At 38.4% G+C, this 26,328-nt stretch overlaps 1 protein-coding gene across 4 annotated transcripts in view; it reads left to right on the top strand.

The window, feature by feature from the left end:
- The window catches only part of PHKB (phosphorylase kinase regulatory subunit beta), a 70,575-nt gene that overhangs the window by 25,992 nt on the left and 18,255 nt on the right, over nucleotides 1–26,328 (top strand). For all 4 annotated transcript variants that reach the window (XM_066327897.1, XM_066327898.1, XM_066327899.1 and 1 more), the window contains 12 exons: nucleotides 1,721–1,816; nucleotides 3,490–3,687; nucleotides 4,247–4,304; nucleotides 6,208–6,285; nucleotides 8,115–8,273; nucleotides 12,054–12,148; nucleotides 19,313–19,368; nucleotides 19,533–19,626; nucleotides 23,117–23,200; nucleotides 23,389–23,493; nucleotides 24,237–24,319; nucleotides 24,399–24,489. In XM_066327897.1, coding sequence (XP_066183994.1) covers nucleotides 1,721–1,816; nucleotides 3,490–3,687; nucleotides 4,247–4,304; nucleotides 6,208–6,285; nucleotides 8,115–8,273; nucleotides 12,054–12,148; nucleotides 19,313–19,368; nucleotides 19,533–19,626; nucleotides 23,117–23,200; nucleotides 23,389–23,493; nucleotides 24,237–24,319; nucleotides 24,399–24,489 — 1,197 coding nt within the window. The remainder of the gene's footprint in view (nucleotides 1–1,720; nucleotides 1,817–3,489; nucleotides 3,688–4,246; nucleotides 4,305–6,207; nucleotides 6,286–8,114; nucleotides 8,274–12,053; nucleotides 12,149–19,312; nucleotides 19,369–19,532; nucleotides 19,627–23,116; nucleotides 23,201–23,388; nucleotides 23,494–24,236; nucleotides 24,320–24,398; nucleotides 24,490–26,328) is intronic.

Genomic DNA, 26,328 nt, shown 5'->3' with positions numbered 1-26,328 from the left:
TGGCCTTCAGTCTATGCAGAGTTTGCCTTTGTGCTTAGTTCCAGCTGTGTTCCAGTGGCTTTGAGAAATCCTCTTGGGCCCCTCAAGAGACTTGTTTGCACCCATAGCTGCACAGGTACAACCTGCAGAAATCACTGCTGGGGGACCACTGCTCACAGCAAGAGGAGCACATTAAAGGCTGATCTGGACAGAGTTGTTTGTGTATGAGCTGCATGCCCTCTATTGGCTTGGGCAAAAACAACTTTTATTTCTTCTTCTTTTTTTTTTTTTTTTTTTTTTCCTTCCATAAATCAAGTCTCCGTAAAGTGTTCTTACTCCAGAGGTTTACAGTCTTTAGAGAAGTGAAAAATAGTTCATTTGTCAAACAAGGTGCTTGTGGGTTTATGAAATGCAAATGAGCCTGCTCCTGAATCCCCAGAGAATCCTTCCCTGCAGCGCAGACTTTGGAACTGCACATGTAGGTTGTGTTCAAGGCTTATAGATGAGTTTAGAGATTTGTGAATAATCAAAATCTGCACTAAGAAGAAAGTTAACAAATCATCAAAGCACTGTGATTATTTGTGTCCATTCTAACTGCAGCGCAAGGCAGTGTATATCTTGCTAGAACGACTGAGAAAACATTATTTTCCATGAGGACAGTGGAAAAAATTGTTTAGGGTTTTGTTTACCCTAGTCAAGTAAAAGCTGAGTATTTTTATGATAACTGTGTATAATTAGAGTGCAGTTAAAGAGTAAGTAAGAATAAAACCCTTTGGAAAGGCATCTCAGTGGATGGTAGTACTGACACAAAGAAGGGTGGTGAGGTATTTATGTAGAAACTTCCCTGGAAATTGAAGTTTTTAATAATTAGAATGGTGGGCTCTGGAGCAGTCTTCCTAGGAAAGTAGTATACCAAAGAAACTGACTGCTGTTTGGGAGAAGTTTGGTGGATTTATGAAAATTTCTGGGATTTATGACCATAGTGGAATGAATTCACATTTACTGTGCCTTGCAGTGGGGGAGTGATCCTGAGATTCATTATTGGTTGCAACATATAAGGAGATACTTGTTCATTAACAGACCTGAATTTGCAAGACACTGCCTACTAGTAATAGCTCTAAATGCTATTGACTCTGTTTAAACTCTATCTCAGCCAGGGGGATTTTTTTTTGATGTTTCAGGAAACATCAAGAAATTGACAGAGAAATATAGTGTAAAATTACTGATTCTGTTAGGAAGTAGATTTTGCTAAGGAATAGATGTTGATAATGCAAGACCATACAATGACTGAAAAGCAGACCATTTTTATTTGCTACGAAAGTCCTTTTGCAAGGCAGTACCTGTGCTGAATATCCAGTTGTTTGTGTTCTAACTGACTTGTAATGGAATATTCAGCATCACTGTTCAGAACATTTCTTGCATTCACAGGGAGGAACAAGTACTCTTTTTTGTTTGTCCTTAATACAGGCCTCGTTTTTCAAGAATTAATAGAAGAGTTAATAGCTTGAATGAATCATATAATTACTAATCAGTGATAAAGCTATCTCATTTTGACTATACTTCAGTATATTTAAAAATCAAAATATTTTCAACTTGATGTCATGCAATGTTTTCTGATTAAGATTTTCAGCTACCAAGCAGTGCCAACAGAACCCAAATGAAATACAGAACCGGTGAGTTGCAGCAGGCTGCAGCAACCTTCTTCCCTTTGCCTCAAACAAATGCAATGTTGTGTTCACAGGGCTGCTCTTGGTCTGTCATCTTTGTGGATTTTGATGCCCATAACCGGAACAGGCAGACCCTGTGCTCACTGCTGCCCAGGGAGTCAAGGTCTCATGTAAGTCATTAAAAGAAATTCACCTCTATAGAGTGTGGAGAAAACAAGTGGATATGAATTCTTAGTTTTATGGTGGACCTTCTGATCTGCTTGATAAAGGTAAAATTTGCTGGGAAGGTATTAAATTTTTGCTTCTTTATTGTCACTGTGATGTAGTTGTTTTTCTGAACAGGAATTACAATGGTGCTCTTTATTTTCTTAATACTTAGATTAAAATGGTAACCTTTTGGTAGCTTTCTAGACAATTTTGAAATGAAATTTGAAATAACTTAAGTGAAATTTGCAGCCTTGGGGGATTTGTTTTTCTTTTGGCCTAGTTTCCACTATACGCTATGTCTGCACTTTTGAAACCCTTTGTTTTAACTTTAATTCTTTCTTTTGTTTAGGAAAAAAACCTTTAAGGTTGGCTTATCATAAATTGGTGAATATGAACAATTTCTTGTTGTTTTAAATTGCCATTACAAATGTATTTCCTTAGTGAGTAAATCTAAGTGACATAAGTACAGATTAGTTAAAAAACATCTATTTCAGTGCTTGCCTCAAACATAAATTTGGTTTTAGAGAATCAGTAATTTAAAATGAGTGATAATAGGGTTTTGCTTTTTTATTCATTCTGGAATATAATAGCAGTTTTGTTCATGAAGCAGGCTATTAATCTTAAACATTAATAGTTTACTTATTGTCTAGAAGAATTACAGCAGAGTTGTGGTGCTGGATAATTAAAATAAAAGGCACTGTCAGCTCCTTTTTTATAGTCAAATGGTCTTTCAAAACTCTTGCTGTTTTTTATTTGCTGGAGACTTAAAATATTCCAACAGGAGCTGATTTTATAACTCATCCCATAGAAATCCTTGTGTTCTTTTCTTCTTTTTATGGAAGATAAAATAGATTATCCATTCAGAAATCATGTCAGTCCTATTGGCAGAAATTTGAAATAGTTGATTATCTTGACTATGTCAGCATGAAAGGGTACTTTTTTGTGTGTTTCTGGAAGCCTATGTGTAGAGGTGATGCTTTAGTTAGTAATTTTTCTTGTGTTTTTAATTTATAAGAGATCCACATGGTTCCCGAGAATGTGGCTCATATTTTTTTCATGGAATCATTATTCCCATATCTTCTTAATTGTAGATCAGAGAGGATTGTTTGTTCCAGCACCCTAAGAATATTTCTGAAAAAGCTGTTCAGAAATGATGATTTAATCATAGGTACTTCTCAGCATTGCACCTTTATTAAATATTTTTGAGCTTCTTTTTTTGAGCTTCTTTTGGGCTTCTTTTTGAGCATATGACAGACACCGAGATGTTTGTGTTTCCTCCAGAAATAAGCTGGAGAATACATTTAAAAAACAAACAAAAAAAGAATCTCAAACCACAAAGGTTTATAATGTTTTCAATTGTGCCTGCACATTATCAGCTGTAAAACAGGTGACACTCTGAGTTAAATAAGTTATCAATTAAATAGTATATCTGCGCATTTGGTTTGTAGTTTATCCTGATGCTTCCTAAGAAGTCTTATTTTGCACACTATTTTCCTGTATTAGCACTATGATTTTGATAAGATAATGTTCCAAATGTACATTTCACTTAGTAAGTTAAACAGTCTTTGTTTGTGCATCAAATAATTGTCAGGGATCTAATTAAATCTGTAATGTCCTATTTCTCCCTCTCCTGCAGAATACCGATGCAGCTCTTCTGCCCTGCCTTAGTTATCCTGGATTTGCTTTGGATGATGAGGTTCTGTTTGGTCAGACACTAGATAAAATCATTCGGAAGCTGAAAGGCAAATACGGGTTTAAGAGGTTTCTGCGGGACGGGTACAGGACGGCGCTGGAGGACAGAGCGCGCCGTTACTATAAACCCGCAGAGATCAAGGTAAAGCCCTGCCGCCCTCCACGTGCTGCACCTGCAATTGCACAGGCACTCCTGAGGGCTTCGAGGCAACCAGATGCCTTCTGTAATCTGCATGTGCGCTTTTCAGACATTGCTAAGTCAGCACTGAGTCATGGGCTTGGTTTGTAATGAATGTGCTTTCATTTACATTTAGGGTACAGTTGGTTTCACATAACAAATAAGGAAATTATTTGTCATTTCATTTAATTTCACAGCTGACTACAGACTGAGTGTATGGAAAACAATTTTGCTTTTGATCACAGTATTTATCAGTTAAGGTTATCTAAATGAAAATTTATTTCTTTTTTTCCCCCATAGTTTCTCTGTGAAAAATAAAAAGTAGATTATTTAAATATTCTGCTTGAGAGTGAGCCACAGCAGAGTTAAATTGCCCCTAGAATTAAGAAGCAATACTAAATATACTAAAATAGTTTTGCATTCATGTTCATCTTTTGTTATTTAGAAATTACTCTGCAGGATTATTCAGATATATTTCCTTAAATGAAAATGATGAAATGTGATGAATTTTTCTTCTTTACAGCTTTTTGATGGCATTGAATGTGAATTCCCTCTGTTTTTTATTTTTATGATAATTGATGGTAAGTATAGCTTTACATTCCTATTCCTTAAAGGCATTAGAGCAATGAGCTTCTAGAGGAAACATACAAAATTATTTTCCTGTCCTGCCAAAATAAACCATGATGCAGTGACACTAAATATCTCATTTAGAGTTCTGCCTCCTGGGTTACAAAACCCCAAGCATCCCGACCCACTGTATATCAGCAGTTCTAATGTGAATTGTTTTTAGAATATAACTCAATAAGGGTTGGTTAAAAGCTTCAATCTGTGGCATTGCCTTTTAAGCCTGAAAAACTTTCAGATGTATCAGAACTTCACAGCAGCACGGGAAAGAAAAATGAGGGGGAACTGGCTGCCACACTCAGTGTGCACCAGGGCTTGTCAAGTTGAGCATTGTGTGCCAGTTGAATCAGAAGTCAGAAAAGAAAGAGAACCAGGAAAGATTTAGCTTTCTCCTGGCCATGATTTTTCATGCAGTCAGTCTGAATAATAAAGCAAAATAAAAAAATCAAAGCAAGAACAACAGAAACAACACTACCTCAGTCTTGACGTGAGGACAGGAGACACACCAAAGGAATTCACAGGGTGATCTCAGGATGGAAGGTACAACTTGCATAGAACAGAAGTCTGAAGAGGAACCAGAGTAGGGTTACAACTGTCAAAAAGATTTTTAAATGGATTAAAATCTGTCCATCTTTTCTTTCTCCTGTAGCACATTGAATAGTTTTCAGCTAAAGACAGTGAGGGGCACAGAAAATCTGCCATCAGCCTCGACTCCTCTGTGGCCACCCACAGACTAAAATACTGCGTTTGAAGATATAATAAGGTTTCACAATTGGTATTTCTAAAGAAATGTTTGACATTTTTCAAAGAGTGAGGCCCAAAACTGAGGAGAAAGGCACTGACATTTAATGCTGCCCACTTGCAGTTTTGAGAACAAAAATACAGTCATCTTCGACTGAGGTTAACAAAAGTAGAAAAGGCATTTTATGCTCTTGTTAACGAAAAATCCTAAAAAACACGTACTTTGCACATACTGTCATTGTCCTTTTTGCCTGGGCCACACTTTTAGGAAATAGAAGAATTCCGTTTAGTAGATTTTGTGCAAATATCTCCAAATCCACAAGCTTCCCTCATGCAAAATCTGAAGTGTATACACAGCAGTGGCAAAAAGACAATGACGTGGGAGGAGCAGGGATTGTTCCTGTCATGAGTATCCTTGACTGTTTTGAAATGTTCACTGTGTCACTTGGAACACACCTTTTTGTGTGCAAACTTGGATTGCATTCGTGTTTCTTGACAGCTGTAAATATTCCTGTAGATACACTCAGGAATATTTGAAAAGGTAGTGAACAATACTTGCCTAGCTTTGGATTTAGATGGAGTGTTAAAGAGCCATGGGGAGAAAAAAAATTTTGGTGGTTGAAAAGGAATGTTAGTGTAAGATTTATAATGCAAAAAATGTTCATCTAGCTCATTCCCCTTTAAAAAAATCTAAAAATATATTCTTTAAAAAATCCCCTTGTTTGTCAAATAGATCCATTGTTTCTTTGGTAAACAGAAATGGGTTTTGTATTGTTAATATATATTTTCATTTAAGAACTTTCCATGAACTTAACAATAATCATGCTAGTATTCATCAGATTGGTTTTGGGAAGTTCTGCTAAAACAACTTTGAAGGGAGTGGTAGTCCCAAACATACCAGGGTCTCCCCAAAAGTAGCATCAGAGAACTCTGATTCTGTTGACTGTTGTGATCTACAGCTCAGTCTTTTACTTCACATGAGCTATTTAATGTGTTGGCACTTAATATTTAGTTTTGCAAAGTAAACACTGGATTTTTTTTTCTTCCTCTTTTATAAATTTTGAGGTCATGGAATAATTATTTCTTCCATTAAATCAATTATTGTTTGTCTATTTTTAGGTGTTTTTAGAGGAAATCCTACACAAGTAAAGGAATATCAGGATCTTCTGGACCCTTTGCTTCAACACACACCTGAAGGTATTATCTGGAAATTGTTCTTCTGAAACAATTGTAGCTTTTTGTTGACCTGAAATTATAAAAATACTGACTTTCCTATTGATGTATGTTGTGGTCAGAGCAAATGAGAAGTATGAACATCACGTTTCCTGATGCCAAAATACTAATTCTAAAATAACCTTTTTTATGTAGACACGTTGCATCATAAAGTGTGATAATAAAAGTAACATTTTTCTGGAAATATGTTACTGATACTAAAGTGAGATTTACGCTATGCCTACTCCTTCCTCCCCTCCTTCACTTCTGCTTCATTGTTTACACAGTTCACTTCTACTTTGTAGGTAAAAATAACTACCAGCAGTCAGATTGTTTTGATGTCCCACCTGGACCCACTTGAATATTGCTCACATCATTCATTGTCACTTAATTTTGCAAGCTCTGAAAAATAATTTGGTATATGTATATGAAATTGTTTCTAGCTTAGAGCTGGGAAAGTGGCTATATAATCATTTTATTATAAATAGTCTCTTATTTAAATTGGGCACTTCAGATTTTTTGTGACACTGCAGACAAGGCTTGTGGTGGCCTAGAGGCACAGCCATCCAAAAATCAGTTAAAAAAAAAAGAAAAAGACCATAAGTTTGAGTGGGAGGAAAAGAAATGGCCTGAGAACAGAACAATCCAATTTTAAAAGTCAGCATTTCAGTCACCTGTTCTTACATCTGTGGCACAGTTACACAAGTGGATGCAGAATATGCCCTGTTCTTTAAAGTTTTTGAAGTTAACTAATTTCTGTAAGGCAGTCAAACACTCCCTTAGCAAATTTGCATTATGTAGCAAATTTTTCTTGCTGGTTGTTGCTTTTTTCTGATTACTAATAAGTATGTGAATGTTTGTGGACACTAAACTTCTCTTGTGGTTCCTTTTGTTGCATGTCATCACAAATGGCACATCTTAAAATTTCTCTGTGTGTTTTGGTGCCTCACTCATTTGAATCTAATGTCTCTAATAACTGTTGCTTTTCCATTTTTTCTCTGCTTCTTCCCAGTAATTTGCTCTTTTTCTAAGCAAATAGTAAGACTTTACAGATTTTTTCTGTTTATCACCTGTTCTTTATCCGAATTAATTAAAGAGTAGAGCAGTTAAGGTGGAATTTAATTATCCAGGAAGCATATTAATTTGCTTTTCAGTTTCATATAATTAGGTCAATCATTTGTAATCATGTCTCTAAATTCCTGATGCATGTCCACTTAAAAACTTCTGAAATAAAGTTTACAAAGCTCAGCAATACCTATGACATAATTCCACATAAAATGTATGTATCTTCTAGTAGAGAAGTGATGCCGTTTTGTTTCATGATGTTTCAAGATTCAAGTAGTCATTTTAAAAATTTGATTAATAAAATTATCCAAAACTGAATTGACTCTTTTTGAGCAGGAATTTTATTGGAAAGAGTTGTCTGATGCTGAGTGTGTATTAAACTGGGGGGCACAACACCCTGAGTGTTCCACTGGGACCCAGCTTTCATTGCTTTGGGTTAAGGCTTCTTAACTGAAAAGCATTTTACTTCAGGTGACTTCTTTTATTTTTAGTTTGCACAGCAGGTGCTGCACAGACACGTACCAGTTCTGGGAAGAAATTCTGAGGAAATGTCTGGTGAAATACAAAGTAGTTTAACGTTGCCTTGGGGATTCCTCACTGCAGAGAAAACAATGAATGACAATCTCTGTTCAAACTGTTACTGGGGTGCAATATTTCCTGGTTTAGATCCACTTCAGCTTTATTAGAGGACTCCAATCAAGTAATGAGGGCAGTGATAACTGCTCACTGGCTGTGCTTGCTGTCCCCAGGGTGTCCTGTTGTGCCCAAGTACTACTACGTGCCCGCGGACTTTGTGGAGCTGGAGAAGAGGAGCCCGGGCAGCCAGAGGCGCTTCCCCAGTAACAACGGGCGGGACGGGAAGCTCTTCCTGTGGGGCCAGGCCGTGTACATCATTGCCAAGCTGCTGGGTGAGGGCTGAGCACCTGCAGCTTCTGTCCTCATCCTGCTCCTCGAGTTTAAACTAACATTGCCTTCAGTTCTGAATGGGCCTTGAGTAGCCTGTGTGTCCTCTGCTCTGCTGCTTCTGTGACAGAAGGGAATTGCTGTGCAGTACTTTTGGTTTATGCTGCATACTATAAAGCTTAGTGGAATATTTCATAGAGTACTGAAAATCTAAACATGATGATGGATTTTTTTCCTGGCTTTCCCCCTTATTTTCTTTTCTTCATGACAGAATATATTAATGTGATGCTTTTTGCGTTAACTGTATCAGCTGCACATAAACAGTGATGTTTGCAAGTGATTTATAGCATTCAATTCAAATTATTGACTGCTTAAGCAAGACAAGTTGAAACTTTGAATAGTTGCAGTCTCAGAGAAGGTTAATGATTCATTCCTCTGTGTTATTTTTACCCCTTTTCAATTGTATGAGCAATTGCAAGTGCATAGCAAAGCCTGACCATTGAAGGTTGTTATGGTGAATTTCAGTCACAAACAAACTCTGTCTCACTTGGAATGATTTTATTATAGGCTAATGCAAAAAGAATGGCTAATCCAGACAAATCTTCACAGTTGGGTTTTTTCTTTAGTATTTCTTTTAGGAGAAAGGTATATTTATTTTAACATGATCAGCAGTTACCTAGTAATCAGCAGACGGAGTTCTGGAAACTGTTTTTCTCTTAACACAGAAGGAAAACAGGCTGTTGGTAATAAAAATGAGAAAAATTGAAGGAGAGTTTAAAAATTCAGCAGTTGGCAAGAACAGTGGATATATCTTTAGGTATAGAGGGACGGAGTCTGTCTGATGCTCCACCTGTTTGGTTTTGCTGTATTCCTTGCAAAATTCCTCTTTTAGCCAACACTTCAAAGTAAATCCAGGCAATCTCACTGTTAATTAAAAAAAAAAAATAGAGTATTAGCCAAGTAATCCTCCAGTGTGTGTGTAGGTTGCTGTAGTAGTTCTGCTAGTATTGATCTTGTACTTTGTGTGTTTCTGTACCTGCAGAATGCTGGTTAAATAAGTTCTATTTATAGTTTGCTAACTCTTGTTTGTGTGACATAAACATTCTTGTGTTTCAGTTATTTGCTGAACATTCTTACACACTGCTTCTTAATTTTATTTATTTATAAGATTTTTTTTCAAAATATTCAAATTTCAGAGTAATTTTTTCCTGCTTCTCTCATAGTCCTTGCAAACAGGATTTGGAGATCTTAGAGCAATGTGTTCATCAGAGGTTGTTATATCAGGAGCTCCATTTATTCCTACTAATTTGGAGTTGGTGCATTCAATTTTGCTCCTTACTGGTGAAAATCTACCTGAATAACAATCTTGTCCTTGGTGAAAGTATTTGTGTGTCTTACTTTGCTTGTTGATGGTTGCTAATTAAGTGGAAGCCTGGCTCCAAATGCTTTGATATCTGGGAAGGTATTGGTTTCCCATTTCATTATCCATTCAGAAATCATTGTGTTGCCTCCAGGGTATCAATTAATTTGTGTTTGTTCAGCCTCCTCGCTCCTGCTGTGTAGGCAGCACAGGTACCACCTTTGTAGCTCCTGCTGCTGTCTCTGGGCCTGGGCTCTGCCTCTTGAGGTCCGTATAGTTCTAAATGCAGCAACATGAACCTGAGTCAACTCTTACCCTCCCACAGAGGGGCAAACACAAATAGGGAGGTCAAAATTTTGATCCTGCTTACAAATGCTGGGTAACAGGCAGTGAAAGTGCCTGTGTGTCACTGTAGGAGGCACCACATTTATGCAACTGAAAAAATTGTTTTTGAAGGAACAAAGCATGTGTTTTGCAGGTGATGATGCTGTTTTTCACAGAATTTCCTTCTTGCTTTGGATGAGGAGGTTTGTAAAACCTTTATGTTAAGGTCCCCATTTTGGAGCAAGGGAAGGGAGTCCCAGGTATTCAGCTGTTTCATGCTGCTGAAAATTCACTCAGTCTTTTGTTCAGTAGCTCTTTTTCCTTTGTTTATCCTTAGAATTCTTATATCTTGTTGTGTGGATTCAGTGCTGCCTAGAACTAAGAGTTTTAGCAATATTTTTATAGACCAAGTGGATTAAATGTTGTCAGCAGCTGCTCATGCAGATAGGGAGCTAACAAAGGAATCTGCTTTGCAGTCCAATACACTTGTGCTTGTGATAATGGTGATGAATATTCACTAGCAGTTAGCTTAAGTTTTATATTAGTCTATTGATACAGTTCTATTAAATATGAAATTATTCTATTATTCTCACCACATATTTTAATTACAGAGCACTGTAAATCAGTGTTAAAACCAGCAGAACCATAGAACACACATTTTGGAAACCTCTCTTATTTTTAACTCTGTGAGGCAGAGCCCATTGATCTGGAAATTATTTGGTTAATTAGTTTTATTGCATTAGCAGTACTTCACATAATTCAAGTAGCTTCCATTCCTTTAGCCAGCATAAGAATTCTGTGTGGACTGGAGCTTAGACAAGTGGTTTGCTCAGATGGGGTTTGGTAAGTTGTGTCACTATGTTCATCAATTTGCCATAGTGATCTTTTATCATCCAGCATTTTGGGGTTTGTGGTGGATGGTGGCCCTGCAGGAGCAGTGCAGAGCCAGGAGCAGGCTCCTTTCCTGGCTGCAGTCCAGCTGCCTGGTGCCAGCACAGCACCCAGGGCTGGCAGAGCTCTGGGCAGCAGAAGGCTCTGGCAGGGCTTCCCCTGAGCTGCCCAGGGCTCCTCGTGCTGCCCGTGCTCTGCTGCCCTCTGCCCCATCACTCTGTGCTGGCCTAGCCCAGGAAACCTTCAGGCAGGGCATGTTCTGAGATTTAAGCTGCTGCCTTCGTTTACTCCACAGTGCAGTGCTCAGAAACACTCTGATCAAGGCCCTGTTGGTTTTCAGAGCTGAGTGTAGCCATGAGTCACTTCTGGTTTAGATTAATACCTTATTCCCTTGTGTTGGGGCTTTTAAGAATAGCTATAAAATTGTTGACTTTGAGAAAGAAGAAATGAAAATGTGTTGTGACTTACTCTCTGTTAGAAATTAGATCGAGTTTGGACAGTTTCCTGTCAAAATACAATTTTGGTAGGAGAAAGCTTATTTTAAGGGTATAATAGCTCATACTAGATTACGAAGCTGTATTCAAGGAATTTGTTGAAACTTTTTAATAGTGTGTTTTTATTGCAGTGCTTTTCCAGGAGAAGGTTAAAATACTGGGGTTGTAGGTTTGGTGGGGCTTTCCCCCCCCAACTCCATGTTGAAACGTCTAGATTTCAAATATTTAAATTTTTTTTCACAATTTCTTCCTGAGATAACATATTGAGAGGTACCTTTGATATATCTTGTCCTTTCCAGGATTCAAGTCATGTAATTACCTTGAGATAGAGGTTGCCTGCTTTTCTTCAAAGCTAAACAATTTTTTTGGTCATTGAGTTTATAGTTAAAGCTCTAGAGTAATTCCATGGTTGTGGATTAAGGGCTTTCTGTGTGACTTGTGGAGTCTGTTGTCTGCGTATAATCTTGTAACATATCTTTGTGAGCAAATAAAGGCTTGGGTTTTTATATTACAGTATCGTAATTAGCTGTAGCAAGAACAATGCTTGAGTCATTTGTTTTAAAATTAATAGAATTCTGAATTTTTCAGAATATGCTTTTGTAAGTCGCTGATCTAAAACAAAGCACAGCTGTAACCCAAAAGTTGACATGGCTTCTTCACAAAAGCAGCAGAAAGTACTCGAGCCATTCTGGATTTCTATTCTCACTCTCTTTCAGCTGATAAATTAGTGAGTCCCAAAGATCTGGACCCCATCGGCCGGTATGTACCCCCCGAGGAGCAGCGGAACGTCAGCATGAGGTTTTCAAACCAGGTAAGCACTGGCTTAGGATTACAATATCTGTACTGGAAAATTGTCACTAAGTGCTGTATATGGTCCTCTAATATTGCAGTTAAAGTGCAAGGAAAAATGTGTGTACATTTTCTGAATTGATGGAGGATTGCTTTTAAAAGGGAGATTGTAACATGCAGTTTTGGGGAAGTGATGAACATTGCCTTCAAAATAAGTGATGCAGTCAAGATGATAGATAAAATAGAAGTTTGAACAGCTGCTAATAAACAGTATGTGTCTTTGAGTTATAAGTTATGTTAGGAAGGCAAGAATGACCCTGCTTTTCTTATTCTTTCAGAGTCGTTTCAACTGTAACATGTGGCACGTAGGTAAAACCTTACAACAGAAAGGCCTTGTAAGATCATGGTTCAGGCCTTGCTGCTTGGGCTGGGTACAGCTAACAGCTAGCCTGATAAGGTCCCATGAGAAAAGAATTATAACAGTGGCAATCAGTTTGCATAACAATCTAGTCTTGTGGGACGGCACTTTGCACCTGTGAGGAGAAAGATTCTACCCATGTGAAACATCTTCCCAGGAGACAGGAATGTAAACATATCTAGAGAGGAAAGTTTTTGGCTGACACATACACTAGCAAATTCTAACCAATGAACAGAATTACAATAAGTTGCTAACCAATTAGAATTAAACACTGATAGCCATATAAATATGAGCTGTGAAGAATAAAGATTGGCTGCTGTGGGTGAAGAAACAGGTGTCCTTGTCTGTCTCTATTGTGACAGCAACATGTTCATAATTTTTGTATTTAGAGCTCCTAAGAGCTACAAGATTGACGTCCCTGGAGGTATTTAAAAGATGTGCAGATGTGCATCTAGGGACAGGGTTCAGTGTCCTGGAGTGACTGACTGACTCAGGAGTGCTGAGTCAGTGTTTGGATGCCATGACTGTAAAGGCCTTTTAATGACTCTGTGATTCTATGTGCTCCTGTATTTGGATTAAATGCAAGGTAGGAATGTGTGACCAGGGATGGAGAGTGCTTGAGACACAATAATTCAGATCTGTGGTGAATGGGACAGCAGGATATGAACATGTCTGTATGTAGGGAACTCCTTTAATTAAAGAGGTAAGAATTGTGTGTATGGAAATGTGTAGCTAAAAGATGTGTTTCAGCCTTTTTGCTTCTTCTATAAGGAATGTGTATTTAAGAAGTTCCTTGTTCAGCATTTTGTGTATTTGTTATTGAAGCATAAGAGATGAAGTATTTATCATAAGATTCACTCCAAGTTCAGAACTGAACAATGTTTTTCTTGTTCTATCCAAATGCTGCTTATGCCCTCAGTTTCCTACTATTTCCTGTTACCAAGGTAATCCATGTGTCTGGCTGTTGGTTCATTCATAATGAGGCTTTCATTGTTCACAGTGCAGCACTTGGCATGTTCCTGTGAGACAGTGAAAGCTCAGTGATGTCATTTGTTCCTGGTTTCTTTGTTTGTTCTTGCATCATGGGATTATGAATGTGACAGAACCTGGGCCCTTTTGGGGTGCCCTCAGGAGGGGCCTGTATTGAGTCAGGGTTGCTGCAGCCCATCCAATTTCTCTTTCTTTGATTCTTCAGACCAGTCACTTTTAATATGCCACAGCTGAGCACTTTGAAGAAGATGAGGCTTTGTTCTAAAGGCACTCTATGACTCATCAGGAAATGTCTTAGTAGAAAAGCGTTTTTACTACTGTTTGGGGTACCCAGCATGTGATAGGCAATTTTCAGATCTTCGGAGAGAAATAGCCTCTGCCCTGAGAGCTTCCCAAAAGTGATAAAAAAAACCACAATGATAATTTATCTTCTTATGACTTAACCATTGAGGGCCACTTAATGAGTCAATAAAGAACTTAATAAAATGCAGCTACCCTGTAAAATTCAGCAATGTAATAGAGACTTTAAAAGTCAGCAGTGTTGAATGCATTGAAACTAACTTAAACAGTTGCATTTTGACATTTTACTTCATTTTCAGACAATGCATGAAGAAGGAAGGAAATTCTGAGCATGTCTAGGTCTTCTTATAGCTCTGTTCTTTCCAGTGGTGGTTCTTCCCTTTGCCATAGATGACTGTGCATGTGTTTCTTTGACATGTAAATGCCAAAACTATCCGAGATGTGGTTCCCAGTGTGGGTTAGAAGAAAGGGTTGCCCTTCTGAATTAGTGGGAAATGGAGACTAATGGCATCAGGCCTTTGGCTTTGCAGCCTCTGAGCAGCAGTGTAGAAATGGTGACCAGAAGGATTCGTGTCCCTGGAAGGATGCCAGGTGGGTGTGGAATTTCTTTGGGATTGTTTGTACAGAAAGAGCTGCTGCAGTATTTTGGGTGGTTTTACTGCTACAGTATCAGGGCAAAATGCAGATGTCAAATGGGTCATGGTTAAGAGAAGGTTAAAGATGCCCTCACATGACTCAGGTGAGTTGTACCAGCAAAGGTCTTCAAGTTCCCGACAAGAATCTTGAGTTTGGCTTTTTTAATCCATGCTTTAGATTTGCTTAACCAGTTTTTCTGAATATTTGATTATGCCATTTTATCTAATTGAGCTAATTTATGCAAAATCAGAATCTAGTATTTGCCTTAAACTGCAGGGACAATGACTAAAAATACCATACAAAATGAGAACACAGCACATCTTAATAATGTCTTCAGAAATCAAAAGTAGTTTCTTCTCTTTAATGATGTCTTCTCTTTTCCATATAGATAAATAATTATTCAATTAAATTGAACACAAAACTATTTCCACTTGTATTAAGTTTTATTCCTGTAAGCAATAAGCAAGGGTATGTAAAAATTTCAGAGGACTGTGTATATAAATTTTGTTATGATACAGTGTTTTGAAAGGAGATCTTTCAAAGAAGGCTTTTAAAATTTTTATTTCAAGCTCTGTGCTAAGTAAATATTTCTTCAAGAAATGTGTTTTCCATGTGGGCATATTTTCATTTCGTGGTTGCATTGACTATAAACTCTGAACACTTGCCACTGAATAATGTAATTAATTTAATATATTTGTGGCTTTGGTGCTGCTACAAAAACGTGTCTGATACCCACATAATAGTGTAGATTTAAGCAAGCAATGGAAATTATTTCAAATATTCCAACCTTACTTTTACATCTTAGAAACATCAATGAAGAATTAGGTCAAGGAAAGTAAGGTAATGTAGATATCCAAAGGCAAAAGTGCTATGAAAACTGTATATATAACTGTGTATAATTACAGCTGGGCATGCATCAGCAAATCAGCTCAAGGACAATCTTACTGCTTGTAGAAAACTGAGGCATCAAATGAGCAGTGTAGTCAAAACATAATAGCCACTAATACTAATTTTGTCTGTTTATAGTTTGAAGGAAATGTTTTTTCTCCTAATTCAATGCCAAACCCAGTTATTTTCCACTTTCAGGAGGCTGTGTCCATATGTTCTTTCTTGGGGAAGTGCCAGTGTGGTGCTGGAGCAGGGCTGTGTTTGCTGGGTTTAGTCTCTGTTCCAGAACTCACTGAAGTCTAGGAGCAGTCATAGGGATTCTTTCTCCTCTGCTTTGCAATCCTAATGCTCAGCTTAGACCCCATTCAGGAGCTCAAAAGAAATGGAATCATCCATACTCTGTTTACATTGAAAGGAGATAATGCAGGAAATTCTGGTTCAGGGTGACTCTTTCGAACTGGGTTCCTTAGAAGAGCTTATTTTGTGATTCCTCTTTAGTGTCTCCAGATTCAGGAGGGATCCTAACTCAGTTTGTGTTGATGCGTTCTGTTTTGGGAGAATGTAGTGTACAAGAGAGCTTGGATGGTAACAGTAGTGAGAAATGAGGTGGGGGGGGTTCTGTAATTGCTTTGTATTTTACTGGCACATGTGAAAGCTGATTTATAGCTGTTGTATGTTTAATTTTGTCTTTAACAAAAAATCATTATCTTACTAAATTGCCAGAGTAGGATGATTTTATCTTCTGAGTTTAGTTGTTTAGGGTTACAATTAATTAACTGAATTCTCTGCATGTGATGACTATATTGTTTTAATGTTTTGCTGTGTAGAGTTGGCCATCATTTGTAAGGGTTTCATTTCAGGTACTGGGAATTAAGTTTAATGCCTATTGATGAAGAGAATTGGGAAGAGAATAGTCAAAATAAAAGACTGTTTATTTTTATTTTTTTTATTTTCAGAGAAGTAGAAAACATGTAAAGAAGGAACTAAAATTATTACTTATAGATAGACTGAGATATTTTAAGACTTTTATGTTTAGGATTAGAGCATGTCTAATTTGGATGGGGCCATATTGGATGATTTGTTTTGTCATATTAATTATAAACACATTCTTGCTTTCATTCCAATTCATACAATTGTCTACCACAGTTAACACAATTCTAAACCTGCCCAGGGCTGGTTTGGGATTTGAGGCACATACATATGTGCTGTATTTGATTTCAGGAGGCTGGTGTGTCAGTGCCAATGGGCACAGGGTGGTCAGCAGTGCTCAGTGCCACCAGAGCAGCTCAGGGACAGTGGGCAGAGGGTGATCAGCAGTGCTCAGTGCCACCAGAGCAGCTCAGGGACAGTGGGCAGAGGGCGGTCAGCAGTGGGCAGTGCCACCAGAGCAGCTCAGGGACAGTGGGCAGAGGGTGGTCAGCAGTGGGCAGTGCCACCAGAGCAGCTCAGGGACAGTGGGCAGAGGGTGGTCAGCAGTGCTCAGTGCCACCAGAGCAGCTCAGTGCCAATGGGCACAGGGTGATCAGCAGTGCTCAGTGCCACCAGGGCAGCTCAGGGACAGCTGGGTTTTGGTTCAGGAGCAGCCAGGGGGTCACGGGGGTGCAGTGCACTCTCTCCTGTTGTGAGCTGTTCCTGTTTTCCTCTCCTTGCTCCACGTGCTTGGGAAGCCCAGTGGGTGCCATATCCATCAGGGCTCTTCAGTGCTCAGCCCCCTCTCTCACGTGCTCACAATGAATGGGGTTTTTTCAGAGTTCTGAGGTTTCCTGGCAGGGTAAGCACAAAGGCACAGTGATAACACCTGTGCAGTGAGAGGCTGGTACTGAGCTGCTTTCTCTGCTTGTGCCAGGAACGGAGTCAGGGATTTTTCCCTTTATCCTACCTCCAACAGTTTATAACCTTGTTAAAAACTGTGATATTTTTTTTTTTTTTAAAATTCTCCTTTTTGGAGAGGAAGAACAACTAATCAGTCTTTTATCTTGTATCTTCTGAGGTATATTTATCATCTGCACAGTGTGCAGAATACAGCTGAAACAGACCCTTCTGCCAAGGATCCAAGGTGGCAACACAAGGCAGGAGGGGGAGCCTGGGCAGGGGGGCTGTAGTGCTGTCCTGGGGAGACAGTGATGGATGTTGTGGGAACAATTCCTGAGCTAGCCTTATTAGACAAATGTGAAAGCCATGACGTTAAAATGGAATTTTTAACAGCAAGATTAATTTAGTAGACTATTTAGCAGTTTAATGCTTTTCCATATATCTTTTTTTTTTTAATATACAGCAGATATTATATAGCACAATCATCATTGGAAAGAGTGACTTCCCTTTTTTGAGTGTTTTATCTATTACCTTGTTCTGTGTTTCTCTAAGCCACTACTTGTGATCCTTCAGACTGTGACATGTCAAATGACAGTAACTTTCTGTTTAATGTTGCAGCAATCCCCTAGTTGTACTGCAATAATAGTTGGATTTTTTTCCACAATACTTTAAAGATCTAGCAGTTTTTCATACAGATTTTGTGTTGTGCCAGTTGTGCTATAGCTGCATTTCTGTAGCTGTGGCCTGTGTTAGAACCACCATTTAGTGTCTGCTGTAAATGAATCCTGCCCTTGGCTGTGTGGGAGGGGCAGAACTCCCGGGTTATGTACAATTGTGAAGGGGCTCTCTCATTCTCAGGTGTGAGGGGGGATTTTGCTTTTTCTTTCATACACAATGATTATGGTGGTTTTCCTACTATTTGTATAAATGCAAGTGATTGTGCAAGTGATGCACAATGATCTTATTCTGAGCAGGGAGATCTTCTAATGTCACTGGAACTTTTGACTGCTTCCTCTGGTCTATTTGTGCACATACTTTCACCAGAAACCAATCCCATGTGGCAAAAAGTCCAACATTTTTAGTGCAAATGTAGTGTTGAGAGACTCCTGGGAAAAAGTTACCAGGAATTTCTTCTGCAAATCCCTAAGATCTTATTGCTCACAGCTGCCTGAGTAAGCAAGTGTTCCCTCTGAACTTCTCATTCTAAATCAATGTCTACCCCTCTATCATCATAAAAAATGCTGTATTTTTGTACAGTTGATAGAAGATGTGTTTAACTTCTGCCGTTCATGTTTGATAGTTTCTAGACAAGAGTAGACAAAAGCATTTTAGCAATGAAAATGGGAGCTGCTCTAAGTTGTGTTATTTTGCAGTCAGTGAATGCCAGAGGAGTGAACAAGGACCAGGGGGTTGTTCATAGCTCATTCTGCCAGAGACAGGAAAGGTGAATTGCCAGACCGAGACCTGAGGAGTCAAGTCAATGATTTCACCCAGACCTTGAATTCACTCCTATCTTCATGGTTTCCTTATGTAAAATACTGGTATTTATTTCAAACATAAAGTGTCTGTGTAATAAGCAATGCAAGGAAATGCAGCTGTCTCCTGTAAAATGTAATATGTCTTTTATGTCACCAAAGAGCAGCTGTCTGATGACAATTTTTCAGAGTAAAGGGTTGAAATCAACAGGTCACTATTTCTAAGTGAATTTTATTGTTTGCCCAAAAAGCTGAGTGATTTCACTCATTACAAAAATATGTATCAAAACATTAGATCATATTAGGCATATAGAAGATGTATTGATTGGATAAATTCTACATTTTTGTATGAAATGAAATGTTTTCCCTATCTAGTTCTTAATTAATGAAATCCCCAAACTAATCCAAACAGCATCACGATTACCAGAAATCTGTTTATTACCAATTCTCCAAAATGTGCCTTGCAGAGTATTATTGGAAGAACAGGCTTCTTGTAGACTTGAGATGTATAAGTCTTCCAATTTCCTCACAGCACAAGAAAAAGCAATGCAGACAGCGCTGTCTGTCATAATTGTGGGTTGTTTAAAGAGCTATTGTCCCTGGTCATGGTCTATTGATAAAATCTTTAGTTAGCAATGCCAGTAATGATTTTGTCATTATTTTCCAGGGTCCTTTAGAAAATGATTTGGTGGTACACGTGGCCCTGATAGCAGAAAGCCAGCGGTATGTATTTACTTTGCTGAGTACCTGTGTATTAAGGAAGGGCTGAACAATACATCTGAAATGGTGTAAAATAAAGTACTGCTGCTTGTATGCATCTGCTGCCAAGAGAATTATTAAAACAGTTCTGTGATTTGTCATTAAATGTGTCTGTATTTCATTTGTAGCCTACAAGTTTTTCTGAACACATACGGAATCCAAACTCAGACCCCCCAGCAGGTGGAACCAATTCAGATATGGGCTCAGAAAGAACTTGTCAAAGTAAGAATTTCTGCATTTAAAATTATTTGTCTTGAATCTCTGTATTTCTTTGGTAAAAATTAAGAATTTTTATCAAGCTATTGGTCTTTGATTTCCCTAAGCTGTTGTCTACATATTTCTGTCCTCCTAATGCAGTTTCAGGGTGTGCTGGCACTGGAAGTTACAGATGCCTGCAGCTTTCAGGGAAACGTGGGAGCCCACATCTTCTGTATTATCTGATTAGGCTTATTGTCTGAGCCACTTTCAAAGTATAATGAATGAATAATAAAATTTTAATAACATTAGTAGCTTGGTAAACTGAATGAAGCTTGATGAAGAAACAAGCAAATGAGCAATAGTCAAAGAAATGGATTAAGGCAGTAGGCATAAACCATCATAGGATTTCATAGTGCAGCCCCTGTAACAGGCAATATCCACATCTCTGTCACTGTTTTCCCTTGGACTGACTATATCCAGAAAGTTTTGGGTTTGAAATCCTTCCTGGTTTACCTATTCAGCTGAGCACATTTAACTTAGCACAGTTAGAAATTACTGGGCTGAAGCATCATCTTCAGGGGCCCCTTCATCCTCCCTGAAGGGTCTGTTTTCTCTTGGGTAGGGAGTCTCCTGAGGGGCAGCCACGTCCTCACAGGCCCTGCTGGAGCTGGTTGTAGATCAGGTGCACAAAGCTCTGCCCCACCCTGTGCTGTGCTGATAGTCTCAGACAGGAGTGATGGATGTCTGGGGGCAGAGCAGTGGCAATTCTGTTTGTCAGCCCCGAGGGCACACTTGGAGAACAGATCACTGTCTCCTCAGAAATGAGGTCACATGGCCAATGCCATGATCTGTGGCAGGAGTCTAGGACACAAGGAAAAAAGTAAACCCAAAAATACAGAATATAGCAACATATTTTGGGCTTCTTAAGTTTGCAAGGGTGAAGGATGTGCTAAACCTGGCTGTGGCTTATTCATAAAAATGCTTACCCCAAATAACAGCTGCTGCTAGCACCTGAGAAGGGCTAAAACAGGGAGAAGAGAAATATCCATGTTTCCATTCATACTTGTTCATTTCTGAACCCATTTTTACTCACTAACTCTCATGATAATGTATTCCAGAATATGTTCTCTTTCTCTGTATCTGTCCTGAAGTTCTGTACTGAAACTTTGGTTTAACAAATGAATACTCCATAACTTTACTATAGGAGTATATATTTTCTCTCTGTCATCCATGACTTCTTTGGTTTCCCTGACAAAAAGATAAGACCTTCATTAAGTTTAATTATTACCAATTAAGTTCCTATCTATGAAAAAGTCTGTGTTAGGATTTACTTTTCTAAAGCTGTTGAGACATCTGGCAATTCTGACACTTCTTTATCCTCATGATGGGTAGCTACAGCTGCCTTATCAAAATTTACCTTTTAAAGGAGTGCCATGAAAATATTAATTCACCTGATACAAAACCTCTTCCTAATGGGCTTCTAATAAAGGCTCTGCCAGAGCTGTGAAGTAAAGAGAGTGTTTGGGGTGTTATGAGAACTGGGTTTTGATCTTGGAGCTTATGCCAATAACCAAGATGGAAAAGCAAACAAACAAAACAAAAATACTACTCCTGGTTGTATTTGTAATCCTTTGAGAGGAGAAGAAACCAGCAGTGGAACAGTGAATACGTTTTGGGGAATAGAAAGTTGATCTGTGGAAAATGTAGATCTCAATAGTTCCTACTCTGATGCCCTAAGTTCTAAGGAGTATTTATTTCAATCAGAAACTTTTGAACTGCTCTAGTAGCACGTTAACAGTTTAAATCTCTAGACTTATTAATAGGCATGTGTCCAAAAAAGTGCTGTAAAAGAAATGGATGGGGACTGAAAGTAGAACTTGAAGTCATGTAAAGATATCTACAAAGTAGGGGCAGAGAGGAAGTGAAAAGAGAAGGAAGAGATAAATGGTAAAATGGGACAAGATACACATAATGCATAGATAAAAAACCACATCTGGGGTGGAAGTACAGCACAGGAGAGGAGCAGGATACTCCTTAGGCAGGGACTGAGAGAGGAGAGGTGGCACAGAAACAGATGGTGTGCAAGACCACTGCATTTTGGGTCATGCTCATAAATCAACCCAGCAGCTCAGTCTGCTTTCACAGCCATTTCTTGCTATTAGCAGCTTAATAATCCAGAATTGAAAGGCTTTTTAATAAAAAAACCCCAAAGGTGCTTGAAGCAGCTGGACTTAAATGAAGCTGTGCATTGTTCGGTGCCTGGTGCTGCCTCTGAGCTTGGATTGTAACAGATGAGGATGACTCTCGCTAGAGGAGGAAACTGCTTTAGTGGCCTGTGTGTCAACACGGGCCCTCGAGCTACAGAGTCTTCAAGGAAAAGGCAATGTTACAATACTGATGCAGTTCTGCTTTTGTTAAGAAAGCATTTCATGTTGTGCATTCCAGCGAAATGAAGGTCCTTTTAGTGTTAAATTGCCCTGTCTCCTGCCATTCTTTCCGTCTCTCTCCCTTATTTACCACGAGAGGAGGTTCAGCTTTGTTTGGCTTTGTTATGCACAGATAGGTTATTGAAAGCTATCAGTGTTCTGATGTCTCCATCCTTCCCCACCTGAATACAGTTCCTTACTCTGGGTGAACGGGGCATGTAGGTAATTTTGTTATTTTCTTTTCTAAATAGCTCTTGGTATTAATGCAGAAACATGGGCAGGATCAGGAAGGCCCCAGGTGACAGCAATAGAAAGCTATTGTGAAATGTTTGTTCAAGTGTTAGCTTTCATTTGCTTCTAAATTATCTTCCTATAACATAAAGAAAGATTGGACTTTAGAAAATGTTCAGAATTCTGAATATTCTGCAGTTAATGGCGGGTTCCTTACCTAAAGCAGGCCAAGTAAGGACAAATTGCATCTTTCAGTCAGGTTTAACTGATACATTTACACTGTATTGCTCACAGATTAGTTGTTTTCTTATTGTTTCATACTCATACAATGTAATAAGTGAAGACTATTGTTGCAAAATTGTATCAGCAGAAGTAGTGCGAGGCATCCATAACTCTAATAAGAATCAAGCTATGAATAATGAGATAATTCCCTCTTGCTTGTGTTCCTGATGCATTAATTTCCCAGATTTGTACTAAAATTAGAATAAAAGGTTCTTATATTACTATTTTACTTTTGTATCCACTCTGAAAAAGCATTAGGCAGAAGGAAAATTTGGCTGGCCAATAAATGCAAGTGATCCTTTAAAAATTATTTCAATAAGCAATTTGAGAAATCAATAAATATTTTACTTACATAGAATAGAAAAGTAATAGGAGCAAGAAGTTGAAAAGAAGACCTAATATAGAAAACTAGTGTTTTTTAAAAAAACCCACCGTGAATAGCAAAACCAGCCACATTTTCTGAATCATTTTGTAATCAGAGCAGACTGCACACAGCCTTCTTTGTGAGATGTGGCAGGAGCATGAGAAAGGCTGATATCTAGGTTTTTATCAGTTTTCATGATTCTTTCTCACAGGCTTACTTCCATTTGGGAGTCAATGAGAAACTGGGATTATCTGGAAGACCGGACAGACCCATAGGATGCCTTGGAACATCAAAGGTTATTACAAGAAAAGTTTATATTCTCATAATGGATAAATATTTTAGATAAACATTTAGTCTGTATGATTTCAAGTAGAACTGAAATGTAATATTATTTAATGGATATTTTATGATTTTCAAGGCCTTGTATTTGGCTCTGATTAATGTTTTAAAGAAAAGATTAATGGAAATTTTTTCCCTCAACAGATTTATCGAATACTAGGGAAGACTGTAGTTTGCTACTCGATCATTTTTGATCTCAGTGATTTCTACATGTCTCAAGATGTTATGATGTTGATTGATGACATTAAGGTATTTGTAACTTTTCCTTTGTGTAAAACAGGAGAACAGTACAATGTGTACTATTATAATGCAAAAATAAATGTGCAGCTAGAAAGTGTATTGAAACAAATATCCTGTCAGCCCAGTATGAGTTCTAGTGAGTATCTCTCTATGACAAAAAAACGTGTCTGCAAAGTGACTGGGAATGCTGTAGGGCAGCAAGCAAATTATCATTTGTTTCTTTGGGAGAACAAATGTTCTTGGCTGAAAAAAGGAACAAGACTGGTGTTTACAGGAGATATGAAAGCCTTACCTGGAGGAAATACTACTTTATTTTTCACAAATATTAAAACCTGCCCCTCTTCCCTGCCTGGAAGGTTGGCAGCAGTGCAGAGCTCACCCGCCACGTGCCCTGGGCTGGAGCAACAACATCAGAAGGTGGCCCTGGTGCTTCCATCCCAGTGGCTGGGATTCAAGCCCTGGATCCCACACACATTTTCTAGGTTGTTGCCTGTAGTTCAGAGTGCTGCACTGTCTCATAGTTTGCTCCATGATCTATACATTTGCTTAGGAGTATTTTCAGAACACTTAGGAAATAGCAGGGCTTGGCCTGTTGCAGAAATCTGTCCGTGCTTCAGTAGCAGAGGTGTTTTAAAGCTGTTGGGGCTTTCAGGGCTCTAGGCCCTCTGATGTCTTGTGCTGTGTGTTCTGGTGGCTGTGCTTGTTGTGTGGTGTTGTTTGGGAGGTTTGTGACTGCCACTCTTCCTGCCCAGAACGCCCTGCAGTTCATTAAGCAGTACTGGAAGATGCACGGCCGGCCCCTGTTCGTGGTGCTGATCCGGGAAGACAACATCAGGTAGGGAGAGACAGAAGCAGGATTGCAGTGTGGGATTTACCTGAGAGCAAGACTGATGGAGTTCTGTTTCAAATTTCAGAGGGAGCAGATTCAGTCCCATATTAGATATGCTGGCAGCCTTTAGAAAGGGAATTGTTGGAGGAGTGAAGGTTCACGTTGACAGAGTACAGGTAAGCTGTTTTTCCTGACTTGTGTTCTTCCCTCCTGGCACTGGTACATGTATTCCTACTGCTTTGGGGGTTTATGTGGTTTATTTAGTTTCATAAAAGTAAAGAGTTAAGTCTCAAGACGTTTGGTACTGTTTGTTTTGTCTCAACAGAAACATGGGTTTATTTTAATTCCTTTTGATGAGTCTTTTGAAAGTCATAATCTTCACAGAGGATTTTCAGGAGGGAAAAGGGTGTTTTTTGTTAGGCAGTCTTGTGAAATTACTACCAAAGGATAAAGCCACGGTGTCAAGCACTGAGGGATTTCTTTTGATTAGGTAATCACAGAGGGGGGGAAAAGGTGCTTCACATATATTAAAATTCTTACAAGAACTAAGATCTAGTTTTAACATCTTTACTGTTTGAATGAATCTTAGAGCAGGAACATTCCTTCATTAAAATGTGAAAATTACCAAGGCAGGTGCTGATTTTACATACTCTTGTGTGCTAGTTAATCTTAGTTTACACCTATTTTTTGTAAGAGAGAAGACTAAAGACAGATTAATGACTTCTTATTCCCAGAAAATCCATAATTTGTAGAAGAGCTGGATCACTGGGAAAGGAAATGCTTCTAGCTGTGATGGTTTAAAATATCCTTGAAACCTTTAAGTGTTTGTGTATTTCTTCTGCTCACACCAAAGGTCATGTCCTGGTACCACTGACTCTTCCTATAGCAAATGCTGTAAAATGGAAATGGAAAACCTTTCATTTGGCTACAGGGTTGTTATTGTGGTTTGGTTTGCTAGTTTTTGTTGGTGGTTTTTTTTTGTTGTTGTTGTTTTTTGTTTTTTGTTTGTTTTTTTTTTTTATTTATTTAACTGCAATGACTTTCTTGCTTTGCAAGAAAGATTTATCAGACAAGAAATTTCTCCATCTACCTGTGTCCTTATTCTAAGCACTGCACTGGACAGCCATTGGGGAGTAAACTTTCCCTTCCAGAATCACTGACCTTCTGGAAAGATCCTTTGTCTAATATAAAAAGTAAGGAGTTGTTTTAAAGGGTTTAAGATGTTGACAGTCACTGGTCTTTGCTTTATTTGTGAGCCATTAAGAAGAGCACATGGGAAGACTACAAATAAATGTTAGTTTGACTTGAAGACCAGTGGAGATGGTGGTGGGTGCCTTTCCTGCCTGTGCCTGCTTCAGCAGCTGAATTGGAATCTCTGTCTTACTGCACATTTTGTTGGCACATTTTATTAACAGTCTTGTTTCATTATAGGGGAGGATTTGGGAAAAGAAATAGGGACATGTCTAATTCATGGTGTTTTCTTGAATAATTCATTTATTCCAACAAAATATATATTGATCTTTGTCAGTTGCATTTAGCTGCTTCATTTAGGTGCACATGTAAAACATGCCTAAGAGAGAATGGGTCTTTAATTGGGTGGATGCTCTTTTTTTCATGTAAAATATACCGAATCTGATTTTATTTAAAATTTTGTATGCTCAGAAGTTTTGTAGCTCTTTTCTGAGTTTTACCTTCATTGTCATCATGTGTTCAAGCAGATGTGCAAGGCAAAGAATGAATGGCACCAGTAATGAAAGCAAAGCAGGGTTTTTATATTCTGTCATCTCACAGCGTAACAGATCAATGTTTTACTGCAACTCGTGTACAATGAAAATGGAATATAAAAGTTCACAAAACACACTCAGTTTTATTTAGCTAATGAGAACCATCAAAAGCAGTCTTAAAAATGCTGTAGTACAATACATTTCCCCTGGCAGTAGACAAACAGGGAATTGTTATAAATTCAGAGTGAATGAATTGTAATGACTACATCAGATAAATGCAGCACTGAGTTT

Source organism: Sylvia atricapilla, chromosome 12 (genome assembly GCF_009819655.1).
Source record: "Sylvia atricapilla isolate bSylAtr1 chromosome 12, bSylAtr1.pri, whole genome shotgun sequence".
In the NCBI taxonomy this organism is placed as follows: Eukaryota; Metazoa; Chordata; class Aves; order Passeriformes; family Sylviidae; genus Sylvia; species Sylvia atricapilla.
This window is presented reverse-complemented; position numbering and strand designations above follow the sequence as displayed.